Source organism: Aureococcus anophagefferens (assembly GCF_000186865.1).
Source record: "Aureococcus anophagefferens unplaced genomic scaffold AURANscaffold_6, whole genome shotgun sequence".
Lineage (NCBI taxonomy): Eukaryota > Pelagophyceae > Pelagomonadales > Pelagomonadaceae > Aureococcus > Aureococcus anophagefferens.
The window spans coordinates 292,428-316,609 of NW_008705566.1; the positions used below are offsets into that span (position 1 = coordinate 292,428).

General features: G+C 72.9%; 6 protein-coding genes across 6 annotated transcripts in view; 2 read left to right on the forward strand and 4 right to left on the reverse strand.

The window, feature by feature from the left end:
- Positions 1-1,070: 1,070 nt before the first annotated feature.
- On the forward strand, positions 1,071-1,286 carry AURANDRAFT_17062 (hypothetical protein; the record flags this gene model as incomplete). The annotated part of the gene is made up of 1 exon (XM_009037200.1): positions 1,071-1,286. A coding segment is annotated over one exon (216 nt), but the record flags the coding sequence as incomplete, so codon positions are not given.
- A 2,406-nt stretch (positions 1,287-3,692) lies between these two features.
- AURANDRAFT_36925 (hypothetical protein) lies at positions 3,693-5,438 on the reverse strand (the record flags this gene model as incomplete). Its single annotated transcript, XM_009037689.1, has 2 exons — positions 3,693-5,077; positions 5,420-5,438. 2 exons carry the CDS (start codon positions 5,420-5,422, stop codon positions 3,740-3,742), a joined length of 1,341 nt encoding a protein of 446 aa, XP_009035937.1.
- Positions 5,439-6,765: 1,327 nt separating this feature from the next.
- On the reverse strand, positions 6,766-8,790 carry AURANDRAFT_36932 (hypothetical protein; the record flags this gene model as incomplete). Its single annotated transcript, XM_009037688.1, has 2 exons — positions 6,766-8,411; positions 8,756-8,790. The coding sequence occupies 2 exons, from the start codon at positions 8,756-8,758 to the stop codon at positions 7,074-7,076; spliced, it is 1,341 nt and encodes a 446-aa protein (XP_009035936.1).
- A 5,194-nt stretch (positions 8,791-13,984) lies between these two features.
- AURANDRAFT_58883 (hypothetical protein) lies at positions 13,985-15,298 on the reverse strand (the record flags this gene model as incomplete). Its single annotated transcript, XM_009037687.1, has 1 exon — positions 13,985-15,298. One exon carries the CDS (start codon positions 15,296-15,298, stop codon positions 13,985-13,987), a length of 1,314 nt encoding a protein of 437 aa, XP_009035935.1.
- Positions 15,299-16,613: 1,315 nt separating this feature from the next.
- AURANDRAFT_71268 (hypothetical protein) lies at positions 16,614-22,808 on the forward strand (the record flags this gene model as incomplete). Its single annotated transcript, XM_009037201.1, has 4 exons — positions 16,614-17,510; positions 17,701-19,161; positions 19,256-19,461; positions 22,156-22,808. Coding segments are annotated over 4 exons (3,215 nt in total), but the record flags the coding sequence as incomplete, so codon positions are not given.
- Positions 22,809-24,024: 1,216 nt separating this feature from the next.
- AURANDRAFT_62941 (hypothetical protein) overlaps positions 24,025-24,182 on the reverse strand; it is a gene marked incomplete at both ends in the record, with an annotated part of 1,484 nt that continues 1,326 nt past the window's right edge. Inside the window, one exon of the mRNA XM_009037686.1 lies at positions 24,025-24,147. Within this exon, the coding sequence (XP_009035934.1) occupies positions 24,025-24,147 (123 nt within the window). The remainder of the gene's footprint in view (positions 24,148-24,182) is intronic.

The window sequence follows — 24,182 nt, forward strand, 5'->3', positions numbered from 1 at the left end:
GCGACGACCAGCGCGCGCTCGGACCGCAGCGCGGAGAAGGCGTCCTCGACGTTGGCGCGCCGGTAGGGCAGCGGCAGGGCGCGCCGGAGCTTGCGCAGGCTCAGGAGGTAGAACTGCGTCGAGAGGTCCCGGAGGTCGACGAAGCCGCGCGGGTCCGGCTCCGGTCCCCTCCTCAGGATCTCGCGGTCCCGCGCGGCGTCCAGCGTGCAGTTGGCCGTGCCGAGGTGCACGGGCAGGGCCGCGCCGAGGACGTCGGGCCAGCGCTGGACGAGGGCCACGAGGTCGCGCACGGCGTCCCGGGAGCCCCGGCTCCAGACGCGCGTGTCGCTGTCGAGGTGGAGGAGGTAGGGCGTCGTGCACACATCGATCTCGAAGAGGTAGACCAAGAACCCGCGGCCGCGCCGGTTGCGCGCGGGGCCCGAGGTCCGGCCGAAGAGGCGCGCGAAGACGGACGCGTTGCCCTTCGTGTAGGCCGCGGAGTAGTCGACCCGCGCGACGTCCGTGAGCGCGCCGTCCGCGACGAGCGCATCGAGGGCGGCGCCGTGGGCGCGCACCGCCGCGGCGTCCGCGGGCCGCGCCGGGTCCGCGTCGACGACGGCGCGGCGCACGCGCACGAGGCTCGAGTTTAACGATGCGACCATGGACCGCGCGGCGCGGCCGATGTCCTCGCCCGCCGTCGTCGTCATGGACAGCGTCACGGCGCCGTCCCGCGGCCGCGCGGAGGCGCAGGCGGCCAGGAGCATCATCAGGCACCGCATCGGGCTGCCATCTCATCGAGGCACCATCGCGTCGATGCCTTCGCGTTGAGGTTCGCCGGCGAGCAATAGAGCTCGACATAGAGTGCTGCGCGCGCGCTCTCGCGACCGACACACACCCTCTTGCGACCGACAGACACCATGGGCGAGGAGTCGAGCCTGTTCTCGTTCTTCTTCTACGTGCTCTTCGTCTACCCGGCGTGCAACTGGATCCTCAAGCCCGGGCGCTTCTCGCGGTCCAAGGGCCTCACCTATGCCATCGGCCTCCTCGTGGCCATCTCCGCCGTGAAGACGGGCCTCGAGCTCCAGGAGCGGGGGCCCAACTTCTACCAGATGCTGGACGTCACGCGCGGCTCGTCGGCCGTCGACATCAAGCGCGCGTACAAGCGCATGAGCCTCGAGCTCCACCCCGACAAGAACCCGAGCCCGACGGCGATCGACGACTTCGCGGCGCTCAAGAACGGCTACGACGTGCTCATGGACATGGAGACGCGCGAGATCTACAACCGCTTCGGCGAGGACAAGGTCAAGTCCAAGCTCGTCATCGACGAGTACCGCGTGCTCCTCGAGGTCGCGATCTTCTACGTCGCGTGGGGCATCATGACGTACATGCTCACGCTGGGCAAGCAGTCGAGCAACGCGCGCCAGTGGGCCTTCACGGGCATGATCGCCATGCTCGTCGTCGAGGTCATGCTCCTGCTCAAGGAGTTGACGCTGCCGGACTGGTTCCTGCCGCAGACGACGGAGCACGAGCTCGTCATGCTCGGCCACAACCTCTTCCCCGCGTACCTCAACGGCTGCCGCTGCATCGGCGCCTACCTCTTCGTCGATTTGGACGAGCACGCGCGGCGGCTCCTCCTCGCGCTCCACGAGCAGAACAAGGAGGTGCTCCGCGCGCTCAACGACCTCCAGCAGACCATCGCGGCGAACGGCGGCGTCGGCGGCGCGGCCGCGCCGCCGACGGTGAACCAGACGCTCCAGAACCTCGAGGCGAGCCTCCGCGGCGGCGCCGTGCCCGCGCACCCGGCCGCGAACATCATGAAGCCCGACGCGGGCAAGTCCAACACGAACCTCTACCTCATGATCGCCGGCTACGTCGTCCTCTACTACGTCTTCTCCGGCGGCTGAGGCCCGCCGGCGGCGGGCGCGCGGAGCGCCGAAGCTAAGGCGGACGACCCCGGCGCGCGGACGGGGTCGCGCGGCGCGGAGGCGAGGCTGAGGCGTACGCGGCGCGGCGCGAGGCGTCGAGGCGCGCAACCCCGGCGGTCTCTCATCTGGCGACGAGGCTCCGCCCCCGCGCGCCACCCGACGAAGGAAACGCGGCGCGCAGCGATGGCGTCCATCCCCTCCGGGAGCGACCCCTTGTCTTTGCTGCCGCCGCTCGCGGACGTCCTCGCCTCCTCCCGCGACGCCGAACCCTCGGAGGAGTCGAATTCGACCCTGGAGACGCTCGACAGCGCTTACGACGAGGAGGCCCTGGAGAAGCTCATGGGGCGCTACGAGCAGCTCAGCGCCCGCTTCTACGCGTGCTCGGAGCGCGCCGACGGGCGTCGAGACAGCGCCGACGGCGACGACGCGGGCCGCGACCGCGTCGGGAGCGACGACGCGGCGCCGACGCCCTCGGCGAAGCCGCGGCCCAGCAAGCGCCAGCGCCGCGGCGGGCGGCGCTCCAGCAACAAGGACGCGGGATTCGAAGGGCGCCTCCCCAGTCCCTAGCGCCGCGCACTCCGCGCGCGCGGCGTCCCCCCGCGCGCCGGCGCTCTCTAATTTTGTGCACACACAAAAAGAATAGCCTCCGAGCTATGCGCACAAAACGGCGCCCGCGGTCGTCGACGAGCGGAGCGCCTCGAGCGCCCTCCTGCGTCGCCTCGCGCCGACTGTGTCGCGCGGCGCGCGCGAGCCGGGCGCGTGTGGCAGAAGAGATGACGATGATGCTCCACAAAACCGTGCGCAGAGCGCTGTCCAGCGACGCGCGCGTCCTGCGCGACGTCGCGCTGCGCCGCAGCGCCGCGCGGCGCTTCGACGCGTCGCGGACCGTGCCCGACGCGGTCCTGGCCGACGTGCTCGCCGTGGCCCAGGTGCGCCGGTGCCTTCCTTCGCGGCCGCCGCGTCAGCGCCGCGACCCCGCGCAGCGCGCGCCGTCGAGCTTCAACCTGCAGCCGTGGACCTGCGTCGTCGTGCGCTCCCTGGAGCAGCGCGAGCTCATGGGCCGCGCGTCCGCCCGCGCGGGCGACGCCGTCGGCCGCCCGCGGCGCGACCCGCGCGGCGCAGGCGCGATGCTCTCGGAGTCGAACAAGCGGCGCGTCCTCGAGGCGCCGGTGACGGCCGTCTTCTGCGCGGACCTCGGCGCGCCAGCCCGCGCGCACGCGTCGCGCGCCGCGCGGCGACCCGCGTACCCCCGGCGCGCAGAGCCGGCGCGGTCGATCCCGCGCCTCGCCGAGGAGGAGCGCGCCGCGGGCCGCGACGGCGCCCGCATCGAGGACCTGACGTTGGCCGTGGGCTACTACGCGACGTCGGGCGAGGTCGCGTCGGCCGTCAAGGGTCTCGCCGCGCGCGCGCTGTCGCCGCTCCGGCCCGTGCCGCAGCCGGTCCGCGCGGAGGCCTGGGCGCTCAAGGGCTGCATGATGGCCGCGCAGAGCTACATGCTCGCCGCCACGGCCCACGGCCTCGCGACGTCGCCCATGGAGGGCTTCGTGCGGCGCCCGCGCCCGCCGCGGGGGACGCGCGATCGACGGCGGACGCCCCCCCCCCGCAGGACGCGGAGCGCCTCCGCGCGTACCTCGACGTGCCGGACCGCTACTCGCTCCCGCTCGTCGTCTCGACGGGCTACGCGCCCGCCGACGCCGCACCCGGCGCGCCCTCGCCGCGCCTCCCGCCGGCGGACGTTTTCTTCGGCGACCGGTTCGGCGCCGCGCTGGGCCTGCCCGCGGAGTAAGCTCGGGCCGGATACTTTATAAAGGGTGCGCGCGCGGGCTGGCGGCCGCCTACTTCTTCTTGGCCGCGGACTTGGTGGCCTTGCCCTCCTTCTCGGACTTGGTCACCGTCTTGATGACGCCGACGGCGACCGTCTGGCGCATGTCGCGGACGGCGAAGCGGCCGAGCGGCGGGTACTCCGCGAACGACTCGACGCAGAGGGGCTTCGTGGGCGCGAGGGTGGCCATGCACGCGTCGCCGGACTTGACGAACTTGGGGTTCTCCTCGAGCACCTTGCCGGAGCGGCGGTCCATCTTCTGGTTGAGCTCCTGGAACTTGCACGCGACGTGGGCCGTGTGGCAGTCGAGCACGGGCGAGTAGCCCGCCGAGATCTGGCCGGGGTGGTTCATGATGATGACCTGGGCGAAGAAGGTGTCCGCGCCCTTGGGCGGGTCCTGCTTGGAGTCGCCGCACACGAAGCCGCGGCGGAGGTCCTTGACGGAGACGTTCTTCACGTTGAAGCCCACGTTGTCGCCGGGCACGGCCTCGGGGAGCGACTCGTGGTGCATCTCGACGGACTTGACCTCCGTGGAGAGCTGGGCCGGCGCGAACGTGACGACCATGCCGGGCTTGAGCACGCCCGTCTCGACGCGGCCGACAGGCACGGTGCCGATGCCGCCGATCTTGTAGACGTCCTGGAGCGGGAGGCGGAGGGGCTTCTCCGTCGGGCGCTTCGGGGGGTTGCAGTTGTCGAGGGCCTCGAGGAGGTAGGGGCCCTTGTACCAGCCCATGTTCGTCGACTTGTCGATCATGTTGTCGCCCGCCCAGCCGGAGATGGGGATGAAGGGGATCTTCATGGGCTTGTAGCCGACCTTCTTGAGGTAGCCGGACACCTCCTGCTTGATCTCCTTGTAGCGGGCCTCGCCGTACTTGACGGACACGTCGTCCATCTTGTTGCACGCGACGATCATCTGCTTGACGCCGAGCGTGAACGCGAGGAGCGCGTGCTCGCGCGTCTGGCCGTCCTTGGAGATGCCGGCCTCGAAGCCGCCCACGGACGAGTCGATCACGAGGATCGCGACGTCCGCCTGGGACGTGCCCGTGATCATGTTCTTGATGAAGTCGCGGTGGCCGGGCGCGTCGATGACCGTGAAGTAGAACTTGGGCGACTCGAACTTCCAGAGGGCGATGTCGATCGTGATGCCGCGCTCGCGCTCGGCCTTGAGGTTGTCGAGCACCCACGCGTACTTGAAGGACGCCTTGCCGAGCTCGGCCGCCTCCTTCTCGAACTTCTCGATGGTACGCTTGTCGATGCCGCCGCACTTGTAGATCAAGTGGCCGGTGGTCGTCGACTTGCCGGCATCGACGTGGCCGATGACGACGAGGTTGATGTGAGTCTTCTCCTTAACCTATGAGCGGGGGGGGCGGTCGGCGACGGCGCGTTCCGGCGGGTTTCTGGCGAGGGGAGGATGCTCCGGACGACCAAGCGCGGGGCTCCGGACGACCGCGCCCGCGCTCGGTCGTCCGCCGCCGCGGCAGGATGGCCCGGGGCACCGGGCGATGCCGGAAGCGGCGCCCGGCGCGTCCGGGGGGCTTCTGGGGGCGGAAGGGGGTCCGTCGCCGAATCGCGGCGCCCGACGCCCGCGTTTCCGCGCAAAGACGCACGGCGCGTGGCGTGGGTGTCCGGCGGTCCCGCAGCGGTGGCGTGGGTCGCGGAGCGGCGACGGAGCGGACCGGGCGCGCGGACGCACCATCTTGACTAGCGATTGGGTTGGCTTTTGGCTGGCTTTGCAGCGATTGACTGTCGCCCAGCGAGGGCCGGCGAGCCGGATCACCGATGCGCCGCGCCGCCGCGCGCGGCACGCAGCGCTCGGCCCGCGGCGCGATGCCGCGCGGCCGAGACCAGGTCGGGAAGGCGGACAGGCCGCGCCCCCGGGCACACCCCGCGGCGCAGACCCAGAGAGTGCCCACGTTTTAAGTTAAGCCGACATCGTCCGCGAGCTTCGGCGCCTCGCCGGTCTCCTGCGACTGCGATCCCCAAAGCGCGCGCGCCCGGACGGCGACCTCGTAGCAGATGTAGAGGCCGGAGGCGAGGATCGTGACGTTGATCACGATCGCGGCGACCGCGTCCGTGCGGACGGAGTCCGTCTCAAAGACCTGGATGATGAACGCCGCCGTCAGCTCGCTGAACGTCCGCAGGGTGTCGGCGACCACGTGCGCCAGCGACGCGCCGACGTTGATGTTCGCGCAGCAGCCGCCGCGCTCGCTCGCGCCCTCGCGCGCGTCCGCGTCGTCGCCGTCGCCGTCGGGCGCCTCGGAGCCCGCGTCGGAGGGCTCGGCGGCGTCGCTGTCGACCATTTCGTAGTCGCCCTGCCCGGCCATGAGCCCTTCGCCGCCCTCCGCGCCGCCGCGCCGACTCCTCCGCGCCGACTCCTCGGAGCCGGCCGCGTCCGGGGGAGACAGCGGGTTGCAGCAGGCGGGCGCCGCCGCGGCCGGGTCGTCGCGCCGGCGCGAGAGGAAGAGCACGAGCTGCACGCCGTTGACGACGAAGTTGACGCCGGCGAAGCCGAAGATCACCACGGAGTTGACCTCCTCCTCCTCGGCCTCGCCGCCCGCGTGCCGCCGCGCCGACTCGCGGATGATCGCGCACGAGCCGGCGATGAGCGACAGCCCGCTGAGCGACGCCACGACCAGCTCGGCGACGAGGAACCGCGGCGAGAGCTGCCCGGCGCCGAGCTCCTTCCGGCGCTCGATGCAGTAGGCGAACGAGTAGGTCACCGTGTCCGCGGCCATGTCGATGCTGTCGCCCAGGAGGGCCAGGGAATGCGACAGCTGCGACGCGATGCCCTGCGACACGCAGAAGATGCCATTGAGCACCGCGGTGACGAGCAACACCTTCGAACCGCTCAGCGACGGCACCACGGGCATGCTGCGCTGCGAGCCTAGGCTGCCACGCGCGCTGCACGGAGGCCGGCCATGCTCTGCCACAAGGGTTGAAAATCGGCTCGCCGACGCCTCGACGCGCGCGACGACGTCGGCGCGGGGCGCGCCGCGGCACACCGCGACAAGAAAAGCCACCCCCAGCCCCCGGGAGCGTCGGAGTAGCATCACTCACTTTCCTATACGGAAGGGCGGTGGGTAGGAAATCGCGCGCGCACCCCACGTCGAGTTGCGTCTTCTGTGGTGTGGTGCGACCCCTCGGGGTGGTGCATGTGGCGGGCGTCGAGAGCACGGGTCGGGCAGGACCGGCGCGGAGACGAGGCCGTCGACGTCGCGGACGGCGGGGCGCGCGATGCGCGCGCGTCGCCGGGAACCGCGTCGCCGGGGGCCGCGTCTGCCGTCCGGGCCGTCGGACCGGTGCTTCGCGTGGGCGACAGGTGTGCCGAACAGGGTCGCGGCAAACCCTCACTTCTTCTTGGCCGCGGACTTGGTGGCCTTGCCCTCCTTCTCGGACTTGGTCACCGTCTTGATGACGCCGACGGCGACCGTCTGGCGCATGTCGCGGACGGCGAAGCGGCCGAGCGGCGGGTACTCCGCGAACGACTCGACGCAGAGGGGCTTCGTGGGCGCGAGGGTGGCCATGCACGCGTCGCCGGACTTGACGAACTTGGGGTTCTCCTCGAGCACCTTGCCGGAGCGGCGGTCCATCTTCTGGTTGAGCTCCTGGAACTTGCACGCGACGTGGGCCGTGTGGCAGTCGAGCACGGGCGAGTAGCCCGCCGAGATCTGGCCGGGGTGGTTCATGATGATGACCTGGGCGAAGAAGGTGTCCGCGCCCTTGGGCGGGTCCTGCTTGGAGTCGCCGCACACGAAGCCGCGGCGGAGGTCCTTGACGGAGACGTTCTTCACGTTGAAGCCCACGTTGTCGCCGGGCACGGCCTCGGGGAGCGACTCGTGGTGCATCTCGACGGACTTGACCTCCGTGGAGAGCTGGGCCGGCGCGAACGTGACGACCATGCCGGGCTTGAGCACGCCCGTCTCGACGCGGCCGACGGGCACGGTGCCGATGCCGCCGATCTTGTAGACGTCCTGGAGCGGGAGGCGGAGGGGCTTCTCCGTCGGGCGCTTCGGGGGGTTGCAGTTGTCGAGGGCCTCGAGGAGGTAGGGGCCCTTGTACCAGCCCATGTTCGTCGACTTGTCGATCATGTTGTCGCCCGCCCAGCCGGAGATGGGGATGAAGGGGATCTTCATGGGCTTGTAGCCGACCTTCTTGAGGTAGCCGGACACCTCCTGCTTGATCTCCTTGTAGCGGGCCTCGCCGTACTTGACGGACACGTCGTCCATCTTGTTGCACGCGACGATCATCTGCTTGACGCCGAGCGTGAACGCGAGGAGCGCGTGCTCGCGCGTCTGGCCGTCCTTGGAGATACCGGCCTCGAAGCCGCCCACGGACGAGTCGATCACGAGGATCGCGACGTCCGCCTGGGACGTGCCCGTGATCATGTTCTTGATGAAGTCGCGGTGGCCGGGCGCGTCGATGACCGTGAAGTAGAACTTGGGCGACTCGAACTTCCAGAGGGCGATGTCGATCGTGATGCCGCGCTCGCGCTCGGCCTTGAGGTTGTCGAGCACCCACGCGTACTTGAAGGACGCCTTGCCGAGCTCGGCCGCCTCTTTCTCGAACTTCTCGATGGTACGCTTGTCGATGCCGCCGCACTTGTAGATCAAGTGGCCGGTGGTCGTCGACTTGCCGGCATCGACGTGGCCGATGACGACGAGGTTGATGTGAGTCTTCTCCTTAACCTATGAGCGGGGGGGCGGTCGGCGACGGCGCGTTCCGGGGGATTTCTGGCGAGGGGAGGATCGCCGACGCCACCGACCGCGGCTCCGGACGACCAAGCGCGGGGCTCCGGATGACCGCGCCCGCGCTCGGTCGTCCGCCGCCGCGGCAGGACGGCCCGGGGCACCGGGCGATGCCCCGAGCCGGGCGGTCGGCGATGGCAACGGGGGTTTCCGGCGAGGGGCGGATCGCCGACGCCGCCGACCGCGGCGCGGACGCGCGGCGCGTGGCGCAAGCGTCCGGAGCCGCGGCAGGATGGCGCGCGGGGCTGGGACGGCGGTGGGAGGGCCCCGGCGGAGCATCGCACCATGGTTTACGGTGGGTGGCGGTGCTGCTGTCGGCGATGCTCAAGAGCTGCTCGAGGAGATTTCCAAGATCAAGGCCAGCCGCCGTTGGGCCGCTGGCGCGCGCGTTGCCGCACGGCGTCCGGCTCCGGATTCTTACTCGGCGCGCGCGGCTATGACGTTGCGAGCGCCTCTAACAGCCGGTCAGCACGAAGCGCGCAGCCCGCTCCTGCCGCGCGCGGCGCGCGCCGCGTCGAACTTCGCCGCGACTTGTACGAATGTCGCCCAGCGCGAAGGCTACTCGACGAGCGCTGCCGTCACCGGTCGCGACGGCGCTCGCACCGTGCGTAGGAGGCGTCGTAGGTCGGGCCAGGGACGCGTCCTGCTCGTTGCAGTTTGGGTGCAGTCCAACGAGTAACGATGGCGCGCTCGACCGAGGTTCTCGCAATGGAAACCACCGCTGAGCAGCGGTCCTTCGTCGGGTGCTACCTGCTGCGGTCGCTGGACCCGGCGCACCCGCGGTCGACCTACGTCGGGTTCACGGTGAACCCGCTGCGGCGCGTGCGGCAGCACAACGGCGAGATCCAGGGCGGCGCGCGGCGGACGAAGAAGAAGCGGCCCTGGGCCTTCGTCGCGCTCGTCGACGGGTTCGCGAGCCAGGTCGAGGCGCTCCAGTTCGAGTGGGCGTGGCAGCACCCGGGCCGGAGCCTCGCGGTGCGCGAGGCGAACGGCGGGCGGCGCCGCGCGCGGACGGGCTGGAAGGCGCACCTCGAGTGCGCGGAGACGATGCTGGGCATCGACAAGTGGTCGCACCTCGTGCTCCGCGTCGTCGACGCCGACGCGACGCCGCCGCCGCGGACGGCCTTCTTCGCGTCCGCGCGCGTGTCGCGGGGCCCCGTCGACGCCTGGCCGCCCGCGGTCGCCGCGGCGCGCGCCGCGACGGCGGCCGCGCGGCCCGCGGCGGACCGGGGCGACCGGCCCTGCGCGGTCTGCGGCGCGCCCGCGGCGGACGCGCGGGGCGGCGCCGTGCTCTCCTGCGAGCGCTGCGACGCGCCCGTGCACCTCGTGTGCCTCGCGGCGCACTCGCTCGCCGGCGACGGCGCGCTCGTGCCGCCGCGGGGCGCGTGCCCCGTCTGCGACCACGAGACCGACTGGACCCTCGTCGTGCGCCAGGCGAAGCGGTCGCTCCGCGAGGCCGCCGCGCGGCCGCCCGCGCCGCCGCCGCCGCCGGCCGACGACGCGGAGAACCGGCCGGCCGGCGACGACGACGCGGTCCTGGACCTCTGCGAGCACCGGCCTTTCTTCGACGACGACGCGGCCCTGTTCTCCGACGACGACGCGGCCCCGGACCCCCGCTCGCCGCCGTCGCCGCCGGCCGCCGCTCGATCGGACGACGACGACGACGACGCGGTCCTGGACCTGTGCTCGCCGTCGCCGCCGCGGCGCGCGCGATAATACGAGAACAACAGTTACAGGTGGCCGTCGGTGACGCACCGCCGCTCCGAGGCGACGCGGGACGGCCAGTCGCGCGCGTCGAGCTTGTTGGGCTGGACGATCATCTGGACCCACTCCTTGGACGTGGCCTTGAGGTAGGACGGCGTCGAGCTGACCTCGGAGCTCACCTCCTTGGCGAGGAGGATGGCCTTGGCCTTGTAGATGGGCCCCTCGGCGTAGATCTTCGCCGCGTCGCCCTTGTACTCGTGGAAGCACTTGACGGAGAGGTAGGCGCCGACGCAGCTGCCGAAGCACGTCATCCCGGCGGCGACGAGGAACCCCGTCGCCGTGAACTCCTTCCACCAGGGCACGCGCGGGAGCTTCTCGTCCGTCGGGTTCTGCGTCGGCGCGCCGCTCGGCGGCGGCGTCGTCACGGCGACGTCGTAGGTCGCCTCGCCCAGGGCGTCGTAGGACTGGTTCGCCAGGATCTCGGCGTCGGCGTAGACGGCCGTGCCGTTGCCGGCGAGGAGGCCGCCCAGGAACGAGCCGTCGTCGAGCGCCGCCCGGAGCGCGGCGACGCTGTCGTCGACGAGGACGTCCGCGGCCGCGGCCGTCGACGCCGCGTCGTCGTGGAGGTACTCCACGTAAAAGTCGACGCGCGTCGCGTTCCGCGCCGTCGTCGGCGGGCTCGACGGCGCGAACGTCGGCGCGAAGCGCGTCGTCGGGCCGGGCGTCGGCCGGAACGTCGGCGAGACGGACGGCCGCGGCGTCGACGACGGCGCCCAGGTGTGCCACTGGCGGTGCGTGAGGCGGCGCGCGTACGTCGGGCGCACGGGGCTCGCGACGACGTCGCCGACGGCGGACCGGTCGTCGACGCCGGGCAGCGCGGCGACGACGGCGTCGGCGAACGCGCGCCGCGCGTAGCGGTCGCCGTTGAAGGCGCCGGCGTCGAGGAACGCGAAGACGACGGACAGCGCGACGTCGACGACGGCGCGGCTGCGCGTCGGCGAGAAGGTCCGGCTCGGCACGGGCGTCGCGGTCGGCATGGGGCTCGGCGCCGGCGTCGGCAGCTCCGTCGGCGGCGGCGACGGCGGCCCCGTCGGCGCGTAGGTCGGGGGCGCGGGCGCGGCCGTCGGCGTCGGCGTCGGGATCGCCGTCGGCACGGACGTCGGCAGGAGCGTCGGCGGCACGGACGGCCGCGGCGTGACCGACGGCGGGCCCGTGGGCAGCGGCAGCGGGCAGCCCGACGGCGGCGACGTCGGCGTCTCCGACGGCGCGGACGTCGGCACGCGCGACGGCGCGGGCGTCGGCAGCTCCGAGGGCGTGCCGCTCGGCGGCGGCGAGATCGTCGGGACCGGCGAGATCGTCGGCAGCGGCGACGGCGCGGGCGACGGCTCGATCGAGGGCAGGGGCGTCGGCGCGGACGTGGGCGTCGACGTCGGGACGGCGCTCGGGAGCGGGCTCGGCGACGGCGTCGGCAGCTCCGAGGGCGGGGACGACGGCGCCGGGAACGGCATCGCCGTCGGCGCGGGCGTCGGCAGACCCGACGGCGCGGGCGTCGGCAGTTCGCTGGGCGCCGCCGTCGGCAGGGGCGAGATCGTCGGGAGGGGCGAGGCCGAGGGCGCGGCGGACGGCACGGCCGTCGTCGGCTTTCCGCTGGGCCGCTCGGACGGCGGCGCCGTCGGGACGCTCGTCGGCACGGCCGTGGGCGCGGCCGTGGGCGGATCCGACGGCGGGGCCGAGGGCGGCGCCGTCGGGACGCTCGTCGGCGCGGACGTCGGCGGCGACGTGGGCATGGCCGTGGGCTCGCCCGTCGGCTCCGGCGACGGCGCGGCCGTCGGCGGGATCTTCGTCGGCGCCCAGGTCTCGTACGTCGGCGCCGGCGTCGGCACCTTCGTCGTCGGCGGGTCCGACGGCTGCGGGAACGTCGGGTAGTAGCTCGGCGCCGCCGACGGCGCCGGCGTCGGGTTCGTGTCGAAGGGCGCGTTCGTGGGCGCCGGCGTCGCGTACGTGGGAAAAAACGTCGGCAGCACGGACAGCGTCGGCGTCAGCGTCGGGAAGAGGGTCGGCTGCGGCGTCGCGTAGCTTGGGCTGAACGTCGGCGCCGTCGGCACGGGCGTCGCGTACGTCGGAAAAAAGGTGTCGTAGGTCGGGCAGGACGTCGGCGTCGCCGTGGGCACGGCCGTCGGCACGGCCGTCGGCGCGTCCGTGGCGGCGGCGGCGAGCGCCAACGCCACGACGCGGTGCAGCAGCATGGGTCACCTCCACGCTCGAGGCGACCTTCGATGGAGCCGCGCGCGGGGCTCCCCGAGGGCAGCCCCCATCAGCGCTGTTGAGAGATCCGTGACTTCAAGGACACAAGCTGCCGCAAAGCTGCCCCAAACACAATGGCCGAGGCCCTCCTCCAATCCCTCCCGCCCGACGCGGAATCGCACCAGCACTGCAAGGCCTACGAGCTCGAGATCGCCGAGGCGCGCAAGGAGCTCGACGCTCGGCGCCAGCGCGCCCTCCTCGCCGTCGCCTGCGCCCTGGGCGACGCCGAGGCCGGCGAGAATGCGCCGCCTCCCGGGGAAGGGCAGGCGACGCGGGCCCTCGAGGTCGCGCTCGCCGCCGAGGCGGCGTCGCCGAGCCTCGAGCCCGTCGACGAGGCATTGAGAGTCGCCGCTGCGCGCATGCTCCGCGCGCGCCGCGCGGCGCTCGCGGGCGAGGCCGCCGCGCCGCCACCCGACGCCGCCGCGCCGTCGAGCCTCCTGCCCGTGTTCACCGCCGCGGACGCGCCGGAGACCCTCGACGCCGCCGCGGTGGCGGCGACGAACGGCCACGTCCGCGCGGTCCTCGGCGCGAATCTCGGCGCGATCGCGCCCGCACGCGCGGAGGCCGCGCCGCCGGCCTAAAAAGAAATGTCGCTACGGCGTTAGGAACGCGTGGATGCGCCGCAGGAGGTCCGAGGAGATGTCGGCGCCGAGGCGGTTCGACACCGCGCCGAGGGCGAGCACCTCCGTCCGCGAGTCCGCGCGGCGCGCCTTCTTGTGCCGCCAGGCCTCGAACCAGCTCGGCACCTGGCCCGTGCACCGCAGCACGGGCGACAGGCCCCAGCCGCTCGGCGGCGCCCGCCGCCGCGCGCGCGCGCGGTAGCCCGCGTTCGGCCGGAGGTCGTCGACGCGGTAGGACCGGTCGGCGCAACCGGTGGCGACGGGTCGCCACGCGGGCACGTCGGACGTCGCCTCGCAGATCTCGACGTCGTAGGTCGCCCGCGCGGCTCCGAGCGCCGCGTCGACGCCGAGGACGAGCGACGTCGTCGTCCGCGACACGAGCGAGATGACCGGCGGCCGCGGCCCGCAGGCGTCCGCGGCGTCGTCGCTCGCCGTCCGCGCCGGGTCCGCGTCGGCGTCGTCGTCGGGCCCCACGGCGGCGGCCTCGATGGCGTGCTCGAGCATCCGCTGCCAGAGGCAGGCGGCGTTGGCCTCGACATTCTGCTGCTGCTCCGGCGCTGTCGTCGCCGACGACGACGGCGGCGGTCGGCCGCCGTCGGCCTCGTCCGCGGACGCGCCGTTCCCCATGTACCGCCGCGGACCAGGCGCCGCTGCCACTCCGCGGGGAGGAGCAGCTCTGCGGCGCTAACCCCAAACGGACGGATTTTCCCCCGGACTGAGTCCTGGACTGCTCACTGGCAGTTCCATGGCCACAGGCATGGCCACCCAGGCCTCCACCCGGGTCCGACTCGGCCCCGCGAGTGGCCCACGCCGCGCACCGGCCTCGAAAACGAAGGGTGCGTTAGGCGGGCGCGAAGGGTCGTTCGCTGCGCGGCGCCGGGCGCTTCAGAGCGTGTTCGACGTGAACGCGTTGATCATGGCGAGCGCGGCCTCGGGTTGGTCCATGGGCACCATGTGGCCGGCGTCGATGACGCGGAGGAAGGAGAACATGTCCGTCTTGCGGAGCTCGCCGGCCTTCTTGCCCGCGACGTCCCAGTCGGCGACCGGCGCGGCGTTGAAGGCGTCCTTGCCCGACCAGGGGAGCGCGAGCGTCCAGGCCTGGTTGCCGAGCCAGTTGCAGATGTAGTCCTGGTCGCCGGCGTAGATGAGGTAGCGGATGCCGTCCTCGATGAGGTCCGGGATGAGCTGCTGGTACTCCTTCATGTAGTCGCCCGCGAGCTCGAAGCCCATGGTCACGGCGCGGTTGCAGTCGGACCACTTGGCCGCCTTGGGCACGTTGAGCGCCGCGCGGACGTCGTCGCGCTTCAGGTAGGTCGCGACGTTGGAGAAGTCGTAGCAGAGCGGCGGGACCTCGCACTTCTCGCGCATGTCGTAGGGGTTCATGCCCGTCGCCGTGTACGGGATCTCGAGCGCGATCTCGCAGCCCTCGAGGGCGGGGAGGCACGCGCCGTAGGTGTGGTTCTTGTTGCACTGCTTGATGGCGGCGACGCAGGGCGGCGTCGCCGCGACCATGGCCGCGTGGACGACCGTGCCGACGGCGGCCTCGTGGTCGTTCGTCGAGACGATCATGTCCTTGTAGTACTCGTACTGGATCTCCGGGTCCGTGAGGCCGTTGCCGATGGCGACGCCCGTGAGCTTGATCTTCGCCGCGTCGGCGGCCTTGTTGTGGAGCCAGACGCCGTGCGCGACCGCGGGCACGTAGTGGCCCGCGTACGACTCGCCGCTGATGAAGAAGTCGTTGTCCGCGTAGGCCGGGTGGCCCGCGAAGAACTGGACGAGGAAGTCGACCATGTCCGCGGCGACGCCGACCTCGTCGTGGTCGTAGCCCGTGCCGTAGGAGAAGCCCGTGCCCGTGGGCTGGTCGATGTAGAGCACGTTCGCGTTCGAGTTCCACGAGTGCGCGTTCTTCGTCGTGGCGCTGCCGTCGGCGTTGACCTTGCAGGGGCCATTCTCGCCGAACAGTGCCACCTCGGACGAGCAGCCGGGCCCGCCCGTCATCCAGAGCACGACGGGGTCCGTGCTCGGCGCGGACCGCGACTCGAAGAACCAGTAGAAGTAGTTCTTGCTCTTGCCCGTCGTCAGCTTGTAGTAGCCCGCGAATTGCTTCACGTCGTCGCAGAGCGTCGTGTTCGTCGTCTCGTCGAGGAACCCCGACGCCGCCGCGGCGGCGGCGAGCGAGAGGAGCTTAATGGCCATCATGGTGTTCAGAGCTTATGGCAATTCTGTCCAATCGCCGACCTCCTCAACGAAGCAAGTTGAACCACGTGATGCCTTTTGTTACCCCGCCCCCCGCGCGTCGACGAGGGCCCGGTCGTAGGCCCGGCGGTCGTCGGCGTTGGCCAGGGTCGAGTAGGCCTCCTTGACGCGGAGGAACTGGGCGTTCGCCGACGCGTCCTTGTTCTTGTCCGGGTGCAGCTTCAGCGCGAGGTCGACGTAGGCGCGCTTGATCTCGGCGCGCTCCGCGTGGATCTTGACGCCCAGGACGTCGTAGAGCGTCGTCTTCCGCGCCGACTTGGCCGGCGGCCGCCGCGCGGCCGCGCGCGGGCTCGCGTCCCGCCGCGACGGCCGCGGCGGCTTCGCGTCCGGCGGCCGGTCCGCGGCGGGCGGCGGCCCCTCCCACTTGGCGTGGGCCCGCTCGCCGCGCACCTTCTCGGCCTCCGCGGCCGCGGGGCGGTTCTTCGGGGGCGGGATCTGGTGGGGCCCGCCCGCGGCGCCGCGCGGCGCGGCCGCGCGCGGGCTCTTGATCGACGGGAAGGTCGTCCGCGGCGACGGCCGCGCCGCGGGCGCCGCGCGCACGGTCTCGCCGGCGTTGTGCCGCCGCCACCAGTCCTCGGCGGCGTCGTAGGACGCGTCGTCATCGTCGCCGTCGCCGTCGCTCCACTCGTCGCTCCGGTCGTCGACGTCGCCGAAGGAGAAGTCGCGCCCGCGGCCGGCCCAGGCGGGCTCGTCCTCGACGTCCGCCAGCGCGTCGCGGAAGGCCCGGCGCGCCGCGCTCGCGGCGCGGGCGACGCCGCCGACGCCGCGCGCGGACGCGACGGAGCTCGTCCAGACGCCGCGCGCGGCCTCGGCCGCGCGCGGGCTCGCGCGCGTCGGCGAGTCGCGGTCCGCGCCGTGGTCCCGCAGCATGGCGTCGAAGAGCATCTCCGTCCGCGCCAGGTCCTTCTTCGACATGCGCGGCGCCGTCGTCCGCAGGGGCGTGAAGGACGCGCGGGACCCGTAGCCGCTGCTCAGCTTCTTCTCCGGCTCCGGCGGCGGCGGCGCCGAGATGCGCTTCTTCTGCGACGGCCGGAACGGCCGCTCGGGCGGCGCGGAGAGGCGGTGCATTCAGGGCAGCCTCTGTGCTATCTCATCGTTATCCTCATCATCGACACGACGGCAAGAGTGCCGCATCGTATACATATCCACTGGACGCTGCCCCGACATTTTGTCGATCGCGCGGCTGGTGCCGGAACAAGGGGGCCCCCGTCGCGTCGCCCGTCCGCCGCCTTCGCCCGCGCCGGCGCGCCCGGGCCGCATGGGCAGCGCCCTCCAGGGCGCCCGCACGGGCGCCGTGGCGCCGCACGGCGCGCCGGGCGTGTCGCCGCGCACGGAGAAGCAGAGCGGGGGCCGCACGTCCCCGGGCAGCCTCGGCGGGGCCGTGCGCTGCGGGAGCGCGTCGAGCTCCCTCCCCGCGCGGCGCGGCACGCCGGCGTCCATCGCCGAGCGGACGCTCGAGGAGATGGGCCCCGCCGAGGTCGCCGCGTGGCTCCGCAACCGCGCCTTGCCCGCGAACGTCGAGGTCGACGAGCTCGCGAGCTCCCTCGAGTCGCGGGGCGTGCGCGGGGACCAGCTCGCGGACTACACGAACCGCGAGCTGCGCGACGTCGTCGGCATCAAGCAGCTCGCCTGGCGCAAGGCGCTCCTGCGGACCGTGCAGGCCGAGCGCGCGCGCGAGCGCGCGGCCGCGGCGCTCCGGGCCCTCGAGCCGGAGAACGACCCGAGCGCCATGAGCCTCAGCGGGTCCTTCACCTTCTCCTTCGCGGCGATGAAGCGCCAGGCCGCCGAGCAGCGCACGACCCAGTCCTTCACCGTCCGCAAGACGTCGAATCAGCTCGCGCCGCTCTCCGACGAGAGCGACGCGGCGGCGCCGGCCGACGACAAGGGCGACGCGAGCCGCATGACCTGGCCCCTGCCCCGGCGCAGCCGCCCGACGCGCTGGCGCCGGTCGCCGTCGCCGAGCCCGGACCCCGCGGCCGACGGCGCGCCCGAGCCCAAGGCGCGGCGGAGCTTCTTCCGCCGCGCGTCGCCCCAGCCGGCGACGGCCCAGGTCGCCGCCGCCGTCGTCGAGCCCCACTCGCCCACGGCCGTCGCCGTCGCGCCCGCGGAGTCGACCACGGGCGAGCCCACGCTCGACCACGACACGCCCCGCGAGGTCGAGCCCGAGCCCGAGCCGCGACGACGCCGGCTCTTCTGACACGTAAGGGCGCATATGCTCGTGTGTTTTGCGCTGATGTGCGTACCTCTGCCTCGAGCGGCGCGCTTCGAACGGCGCGCCGGCGCGTCGCGCAGCGCCCGGCGTGGGAGAGCATGGGCAGCCCATTCTTGGGCTGCCGCCTTGCAAGAGCTCCATGAGCAGCTTCGGCAAAACAAAACGCGTCGCGCTGCCGGACCTGCCGTGCGCGGCGCTGCTGTCCACGCGGGAGAAGCACGCCGGCGAGCGGCGCGTGCGCTACGAGCTCGACAACGGCGGCGAGGCGGCCATCGACTTCTGCCTCGACCTCGGCGGCAGCGCCAACGCGCGCGTCGTCGGCGCGGAGGGCCTCGCCATGCGCGCGCGCGCCGCGCCGTTCGCGACGACGCGCCTCGGCGTCGCCGCGCCCGTCGACGCGTCGAAGCGCCTCGAGCTGCGGCACCGCGTCGACTTCGAGGCGCGGCGCGTCGGCCCCGCGGGCGCCGCCTGGCGCCGCTGCGACGCGCCGCTGGAGGACGGCCCCGCGCGCCAGGGCGCCGCGGACGACTGCTGGCTCCTGGCGGCGCTGCTGGCGCTGCCCCGGGACCCGGCGCGCGTCCGCGAGGAACGAGCCCCCGGCGGCGGGCGCCGGTTCCGCGCGCGGCTCTTCGCCGCGGGCCTCGAAACGAGCGTCTTCCTCGACGACGCCTTCCCCTCCGTCGCCGACGGCCCGGCCTTCGCGCGCGGCGCCCTGGCGCCGCGGCTCCTCGAGAAGGCCTGCGCGATCGAGCGCGGCGGCTTCGACGGGCTCTCGAGCGGGCTCCCGGCCGACGCGCTCCACGACCTCGCGGGCGCGCCCGTCGACGTCGCGCGGCCCGGCGAGGGCGAGCCGCTGCCCTGGGCCGACCTCGTCGCCGGGGCCCGCGAGGGCCGCGCCGTCGTCGCGGCGACGCGCGCGGAAACGTCGACGCTCGCCGCGGCGCACGCCTACGCCGTCGCGGACGCGCGGACCGTCGACGGCGCGCGCTACGTGCTGCTGCGGGACCCCCGCGGGGGCGCGGCCGTGTCCGCCGCGGGCGCGGCCCTCGACGGCGACGACGCCCTCGCGCCGGGCGAGGCCTGGGTCACATTCGAGGACTTCGCCGGCGACGTATCGGCGCTCGCCGCCGCGCGGCTCCGGTCGCCGCGGGGCTGCCCCTGGCGCGCGGCGCGCGTCGGCGTCGCCGTCCCGGCGCCCGCGCGCGCGCTCCGCGTCGTCCTCGACCGCCCGGCGGCGGTCGTCGCGGCCGCGCATCAGGCGGACCGGCCGTACGCGGACGTCGGCGTCGCGATCGTCTCGCGAGAGGGCGTCGTCGTCGCGGCGTCGGGCGCGAGCTGCGGCCGCCAGGTGGCCCTCGAGGCCGCGCTCGGGCCGGGGACGTACGAGGTCGTCGCGACGGGCGGGCGCTTCCGCGCCGCCGCCGTCGGCCTCACGCTCCACTGCGAGCGCGGGGCGCCGGACGTCGTCCCCGCGGCGGCCGACGCCCTCGAGGCCGCGCGGACGGGCGCGGCGCGCGTCGCGGGCGCGCCGACGGACCTCGGCCGCGGCGCGGTCCTCCACGTCTGCCGCCGGCGCGACGGCGTCGAGACGGCCGTCGCTCGCCCGCGTCTGCGACCCCCTTGTGCTAGACGTCGCTCCCCTCCCGCCACCACGTCCCAGCGCTCCTTCGAAACTCGTCGCGTCGCAGGTCGAGAACCGCGCGACCGCGGCGACGCTGGTCTTCGCGATGGACGCGTCCGCGTCGGAGAACGCGCGGACCGCCGGGGCTGCGGTCGTCGAGGTCCCGCCGGGCGCGACGGCGCCGAGCCTGGCCCTCGCGCCGGCGGACGCGGCGCGGCCCCTCGTCTTCGAGGGCGCCTGGACGTGCGAGTGGCGCGAGCGCGAGAGCCCCGGGTAAGACTCGGGCGATGTTCTTCTGGCGGTACTCAAAGATGCAGCGACGTTACGTAGGGAAGGCCGCGCGAAGGAGGCCGGGGGGTCGGGAGGCCGGCGCGGCGGCGCCGCGGCCCTAGACCTCGTCGGTGGCGTCGCCGCAGCCCTTGCCCGCGCGGCGGAGGACCGTCGTCTCGCCGGCGGCGGCGTTGGAGGTCATCTCGCGCTCGCGGCGCTGGATGAGGCGCGCGCAGCCGTGGTTGCCCGCGGTGCCCGCGAGCATCGCGGGCGTCTCGCGGCCCTTGGAGGTCTCGGCGGAGACGTCGGCGCCGGCGTCGAGCAAGACGCGCACGGCGGAGGCGGAGCCGGCCTTGGCCGCGCAGTGGAGCGGCGTCTCGCCGCCGGCGTCGGCCGCGTCGGGCGAGCAGCCCGACTCGACGAGGGACCGCGCGAGCTCCGCGTGGCCGTGGTTGCAGGCGTGGTGCAGGGCCGTCTTGCCGTCGGCGTCGCGCGCGTTGGCGTCGCCGCCGCCCTGGGCCCACTGGAGCACCGCGCCGCGCTCGCCGCGCTGCGCGGCCTTTTTGACGCTCGGCGGCAGCGCGCCCTTGGACCAGGCCGCGCCGGCGCCGCCGGCCCGCGGGTCCCAGCGGTTGAAGTCCTTCTTCTTCGCCTTGACCGTCGCCTTCTCCTCGGACTCGATGATGAGCTTCCGGAGCCAGTAGAGGAGGAGGAAGACGACGCCGAAGAATCCGCCGAGCGACGCCCAGGGGTGCTCCTGGACGGGCGTCGGCAGGTCGCGGTACATGTGGTTGAGCGCGTGGCCGAAGATGTGGCGGTGGTGCCGGTACATCTTCTTGTTCGCCTTGCGCTGCTTCCGCTGTTCCTTGTGGTGGTGGTGCCGCGGCGGCTCGACCTTGGGCGGCGGCGGCGGCTTCGGCGCGGGGATGTGGCGGCCCTTGGCGATGGCCGTGTGCTCGTCGTCGTCGTCCGTGAGGTGGATGTGGTTGAAGCGCTCCGTACCGTCGGGCCGGAAGCGCTTCGCCGGCGCGCCGGCGGCCTCGCCCTTGAGCTTCGCGAGCTTGGCCAGCTTCTCGGCCTTGAGGGCCGCGGCGTCCTTCGGCGCGTCGTGCTCGAGCACGACGTGGTCGTCGTCGTCGGCGCCCATGGTGTTTTTCCGGGGTATAGAGTTGGTCGCGCCGCGCGGAGGCGTCGAGCCGCGCCGTCCACCTCCAGGGAGGCGCTGTGGACAGGCGGTTTTAGCCACAGCCTGAGAAAATTCTTTTTTTTTCGGCGACGCGCGGCGGGTCCGGCGCGCCGCACGCGTCCCTCGAGTCCGCCCCTCCATCGCCACCCCCCTGCGACGAAACACACGCAGCCCCGCCCTCGAGAGAAGAAGAGCCACATTCCGCGCCTTAGCGCCGCCCGCCGCGCCGCCTCAGGCGGTCCAGACCGCGGGCCCCGCGCCGACGTCCGGCGGCTGGTCGTCCTCGAGGAGGTGGGCCGTGTGGAGCTTCGCCGCGGACCGCGCGTCCTCGGCGGCGGCGAAGGCCAGCGCGCTGAGCCATCGCGTGATCGTGACGACGATCGACGGGTCGTCGTCGTCCTCGACGTAGAGGACGGACACGAACCCCTCGCGCGGCGCGACGATGCGCACGGACCGCGAGAAGTACTCGGCGCGGTGCTCGCCGGGCACGCGACACCGCGCGACGCTCACGTAGCCCGCCTGCGCCCGCGACGCCGCGTAGCTGTAGATCACGGGGCCCTCGCAGACCGTCTCCGCGGGCGACGCCGCGACGCCCTGGAGCTTCGCCTCGGCGTCCCCGAGGTCCACGGCCTCGAGGTCCTGGAAGAAGCCGCAGATCTCCCTACGAGTTTGATGTTTTTTTTCCTCGGTCGTCGGGGCGGACGCGGGCGCCGCGCAGGTAGACGTTGTTCGTCGACTCGCGCCTCGCGTCGGCCTCGACGCGGTAGCACCCGGCCTCGAGCACGCTCCGCATGGACCGGAACCTGCGCATCACACGGGGTCGTTTCGCGCGGGACGGCGACGAAAGAAACCCACCGCTCCATGGCGTCCTGCGCGTAGGCCTCGAAGCCGGGCGCGTGTTTAATCGTCGTGATCTGCCGCACGCGAAAGGTCGCGGACTTGGCGTGCGGGGCGCGGCTCGCCTGCGCGTCGCAGGCATCGATGTCGCTGCACTCGGCCAGACAGCCGAGCTGGCCCGCAATCCCGATGAGGGCGTTCATGCCGTGGGGCGGGGCAGCCCGTGGTTTAGAATGCCGGCCTGTGGTCGAACAATGTCATTAAAAAAAGATTTTTGCCGGGGGTTACTTGGGGTTTTGGGCTTGGGTGTGGTCGGGGACTCGGGGGTGGAGTTGCAGGAATCCCCAGAGCTCGGGGCATGGATTGGAGCGATCTTGAGCCCTGTTTGGTTTGAACGGATTTTGCCGCAGGCGTGTTGAAGCTCGCCGATCGCTCGGAAGTGCGTGTTCTCGGAAGACGATTATTCTGTTCATTTACAAACATCAACCCTCCGTGTGACGTCCGCTCCGAGAGCAACCAGCCTCGCCCCGATCTTCGCGGGACGCGCGCCGGCCTGTCGCCAAGCCGCCCCGCCCCGCAAAGCCCGTCCGGAGAGCCCCGAGGGCCTCGGAGAGCGTCCGAGGTGCTCTCCCTTGAAGAAGTCGCCGGCGCCGCGCCCCGCGCGCCCCGCGTAGCCGCCCGACCGCCCCCGGCGCCATGTGCGACGTCGCCGCGAGCCACCACCAGTCCATGCTGAGCTCCCCGGAGCGACACATCCGGCGCGTGTCCCACGAGCCCGGCCCGGAGCTCGATTCCGGCACGCCGTCCGACGACGACAGTCCGCGGTCGCCGCCCCAGCTCAGCGGCAGGAACCAGGGCCTCGCGGCGCACCGGCCCCAGCCGTCGCCGTCCATCGTCGGCCAGTACGACTTCGCCTGGGACGAGTCGCCCGCGCCGCGCGCGTCGCCGCGCCTCGCGTTCAACAACCGGAGCCTGCTCAAGCGCTACGACTGCGCGACGCTCGAGGTGCCCAAGACCTGGAAGAACGTCGAGGCCGTGGGCTCCATCAAGCGCAAGCGCCACGTGCCCGACGGCGCGCCGCGCGTCCTCAAGCCCGAGCCGGCGGACGACGGCGCGGGGCCGATGCCGAAGAAGCGGCTCTCGTTCGACGCCATGTCCGACGAGGAGGAGGAGGAGGGCGGACTCGACGAGCCGCACCGCTGCCTCGTCAACCTGCTCTGGGGGCTCCCCCCAGACTCGACGGCGCCCGCGTGACGCCCCCTTTCCCGCTCCGCTCTCGCCTCGCCCGTCTCGCCTCGCGTGTCTGTGTAAATTCATACTATGCTCTAGTTCCTGCTCGCGAGGCACTGCGCGCGTGTCGCATGAGCCTCTGTTGCACGGGCAGCTCCGTGTGCGTCTGGAGGCGTCGTCCGCGGCCGCGCGCGCGACCGCGCCGCGACGGGCTGGTTCGGGTTTCGATTGTGAACTCAGTGTTCGTGATCACGTGACGTGTACGTCACAAATTTGATTCAACAGCCGTAGAGCTTGCGCGGGATGTGCAAGTTCAATATGCACCTAGCTCTCTTTTAGCTGAAGCCTGTGGCAATTCTCAGGCGCATCGTGCGCGCCCGCCCGCAGTCGTCGTCGAGCAGTCAAAACATGGCCTCGCGGCGCGCGGCGGTCGCTGTGAGTGCGTGGTTCCGGCTACCCGCACACATGGAGAAGCACGAGGTGCTGTCGCGCGGTTCCGGCTTCTTCGTCGCCGGCGCGCAGCCGATCATCATCGCCTCGGCGCACGTCCTGCAGCCGTGGCGCTTCCCGCACTACTTCGGCGAGGAGTACTGGATCTCGCACGCGACGCGCCGGCGCGGACGTTTCTCGTATCGCCGGCGCGCGTAGTTTCGCACGCGCAGGTCACGCCGGAGCACTGCCGCTACTTCGTCGAGGCGCGGCGCGACGACGGCGCGATCGCGAGCTTCGCCGAGGCCGACGTGCTCGCGACGCACCACTGCCTGGACGCGGCGGCGCTCGGCCTCGCGGACGGCGCCGCCGCGGCGGCGCTCGGCGACGCGCTCGAGCTGCGCGTGGGCGCGCAGGCGGCGCGCGAGCGCGTCGACGTCGTCGGCCACGCCGTCGGCGACGACGACCTCGACGACGACGACGACGCGCGGCCCATGCTGCCGTTCCGCGTCGGCGCGAGCTACGTCCGAACCGGCGTCGAGCGGCGGGCGCGTATTCCGGAAAGCGATCCGTCCTCGCAGGTCCAAACGCTAAACACGCAGCACTTCGCGGAGACGGACGGCGCCGAGCCCGTGGGCATGGGCATGTGCGGCGGCCCCGTGCTCGAAGCCGGCGGCGCGTGCGTCGGCATGGTCGAGGGCGTCGTGCCGACGTCGGACCACCCGCTGAGCGACCACGCGTCCTACATCGCCGCGCTGGACCTGCTCCCCCTCGTCGACGACGCGAGGCGCGCGCTCGCCGCGCGGGCCGACGTGCCGCGCGACGCGCCGCCCGGCGCGCTCCGCGACGGCCTCGCGTAAGCCCGTCTCTTTTAGAGCGGGGGCCTACTTGTCGAGCTGCTTCTTCGCGGCCTTGAAGGCGAGGAGCCCCGCGGACGCGGCCGTGTTGCCGAGGGCCGTGAACGCGTCGAGCGCGGATCCCGCGAGGTCCGCCGTGTCCGCGGCGTCCTTGGCCGCGGCGGCCATCTTCGCGGCGGCGCCGC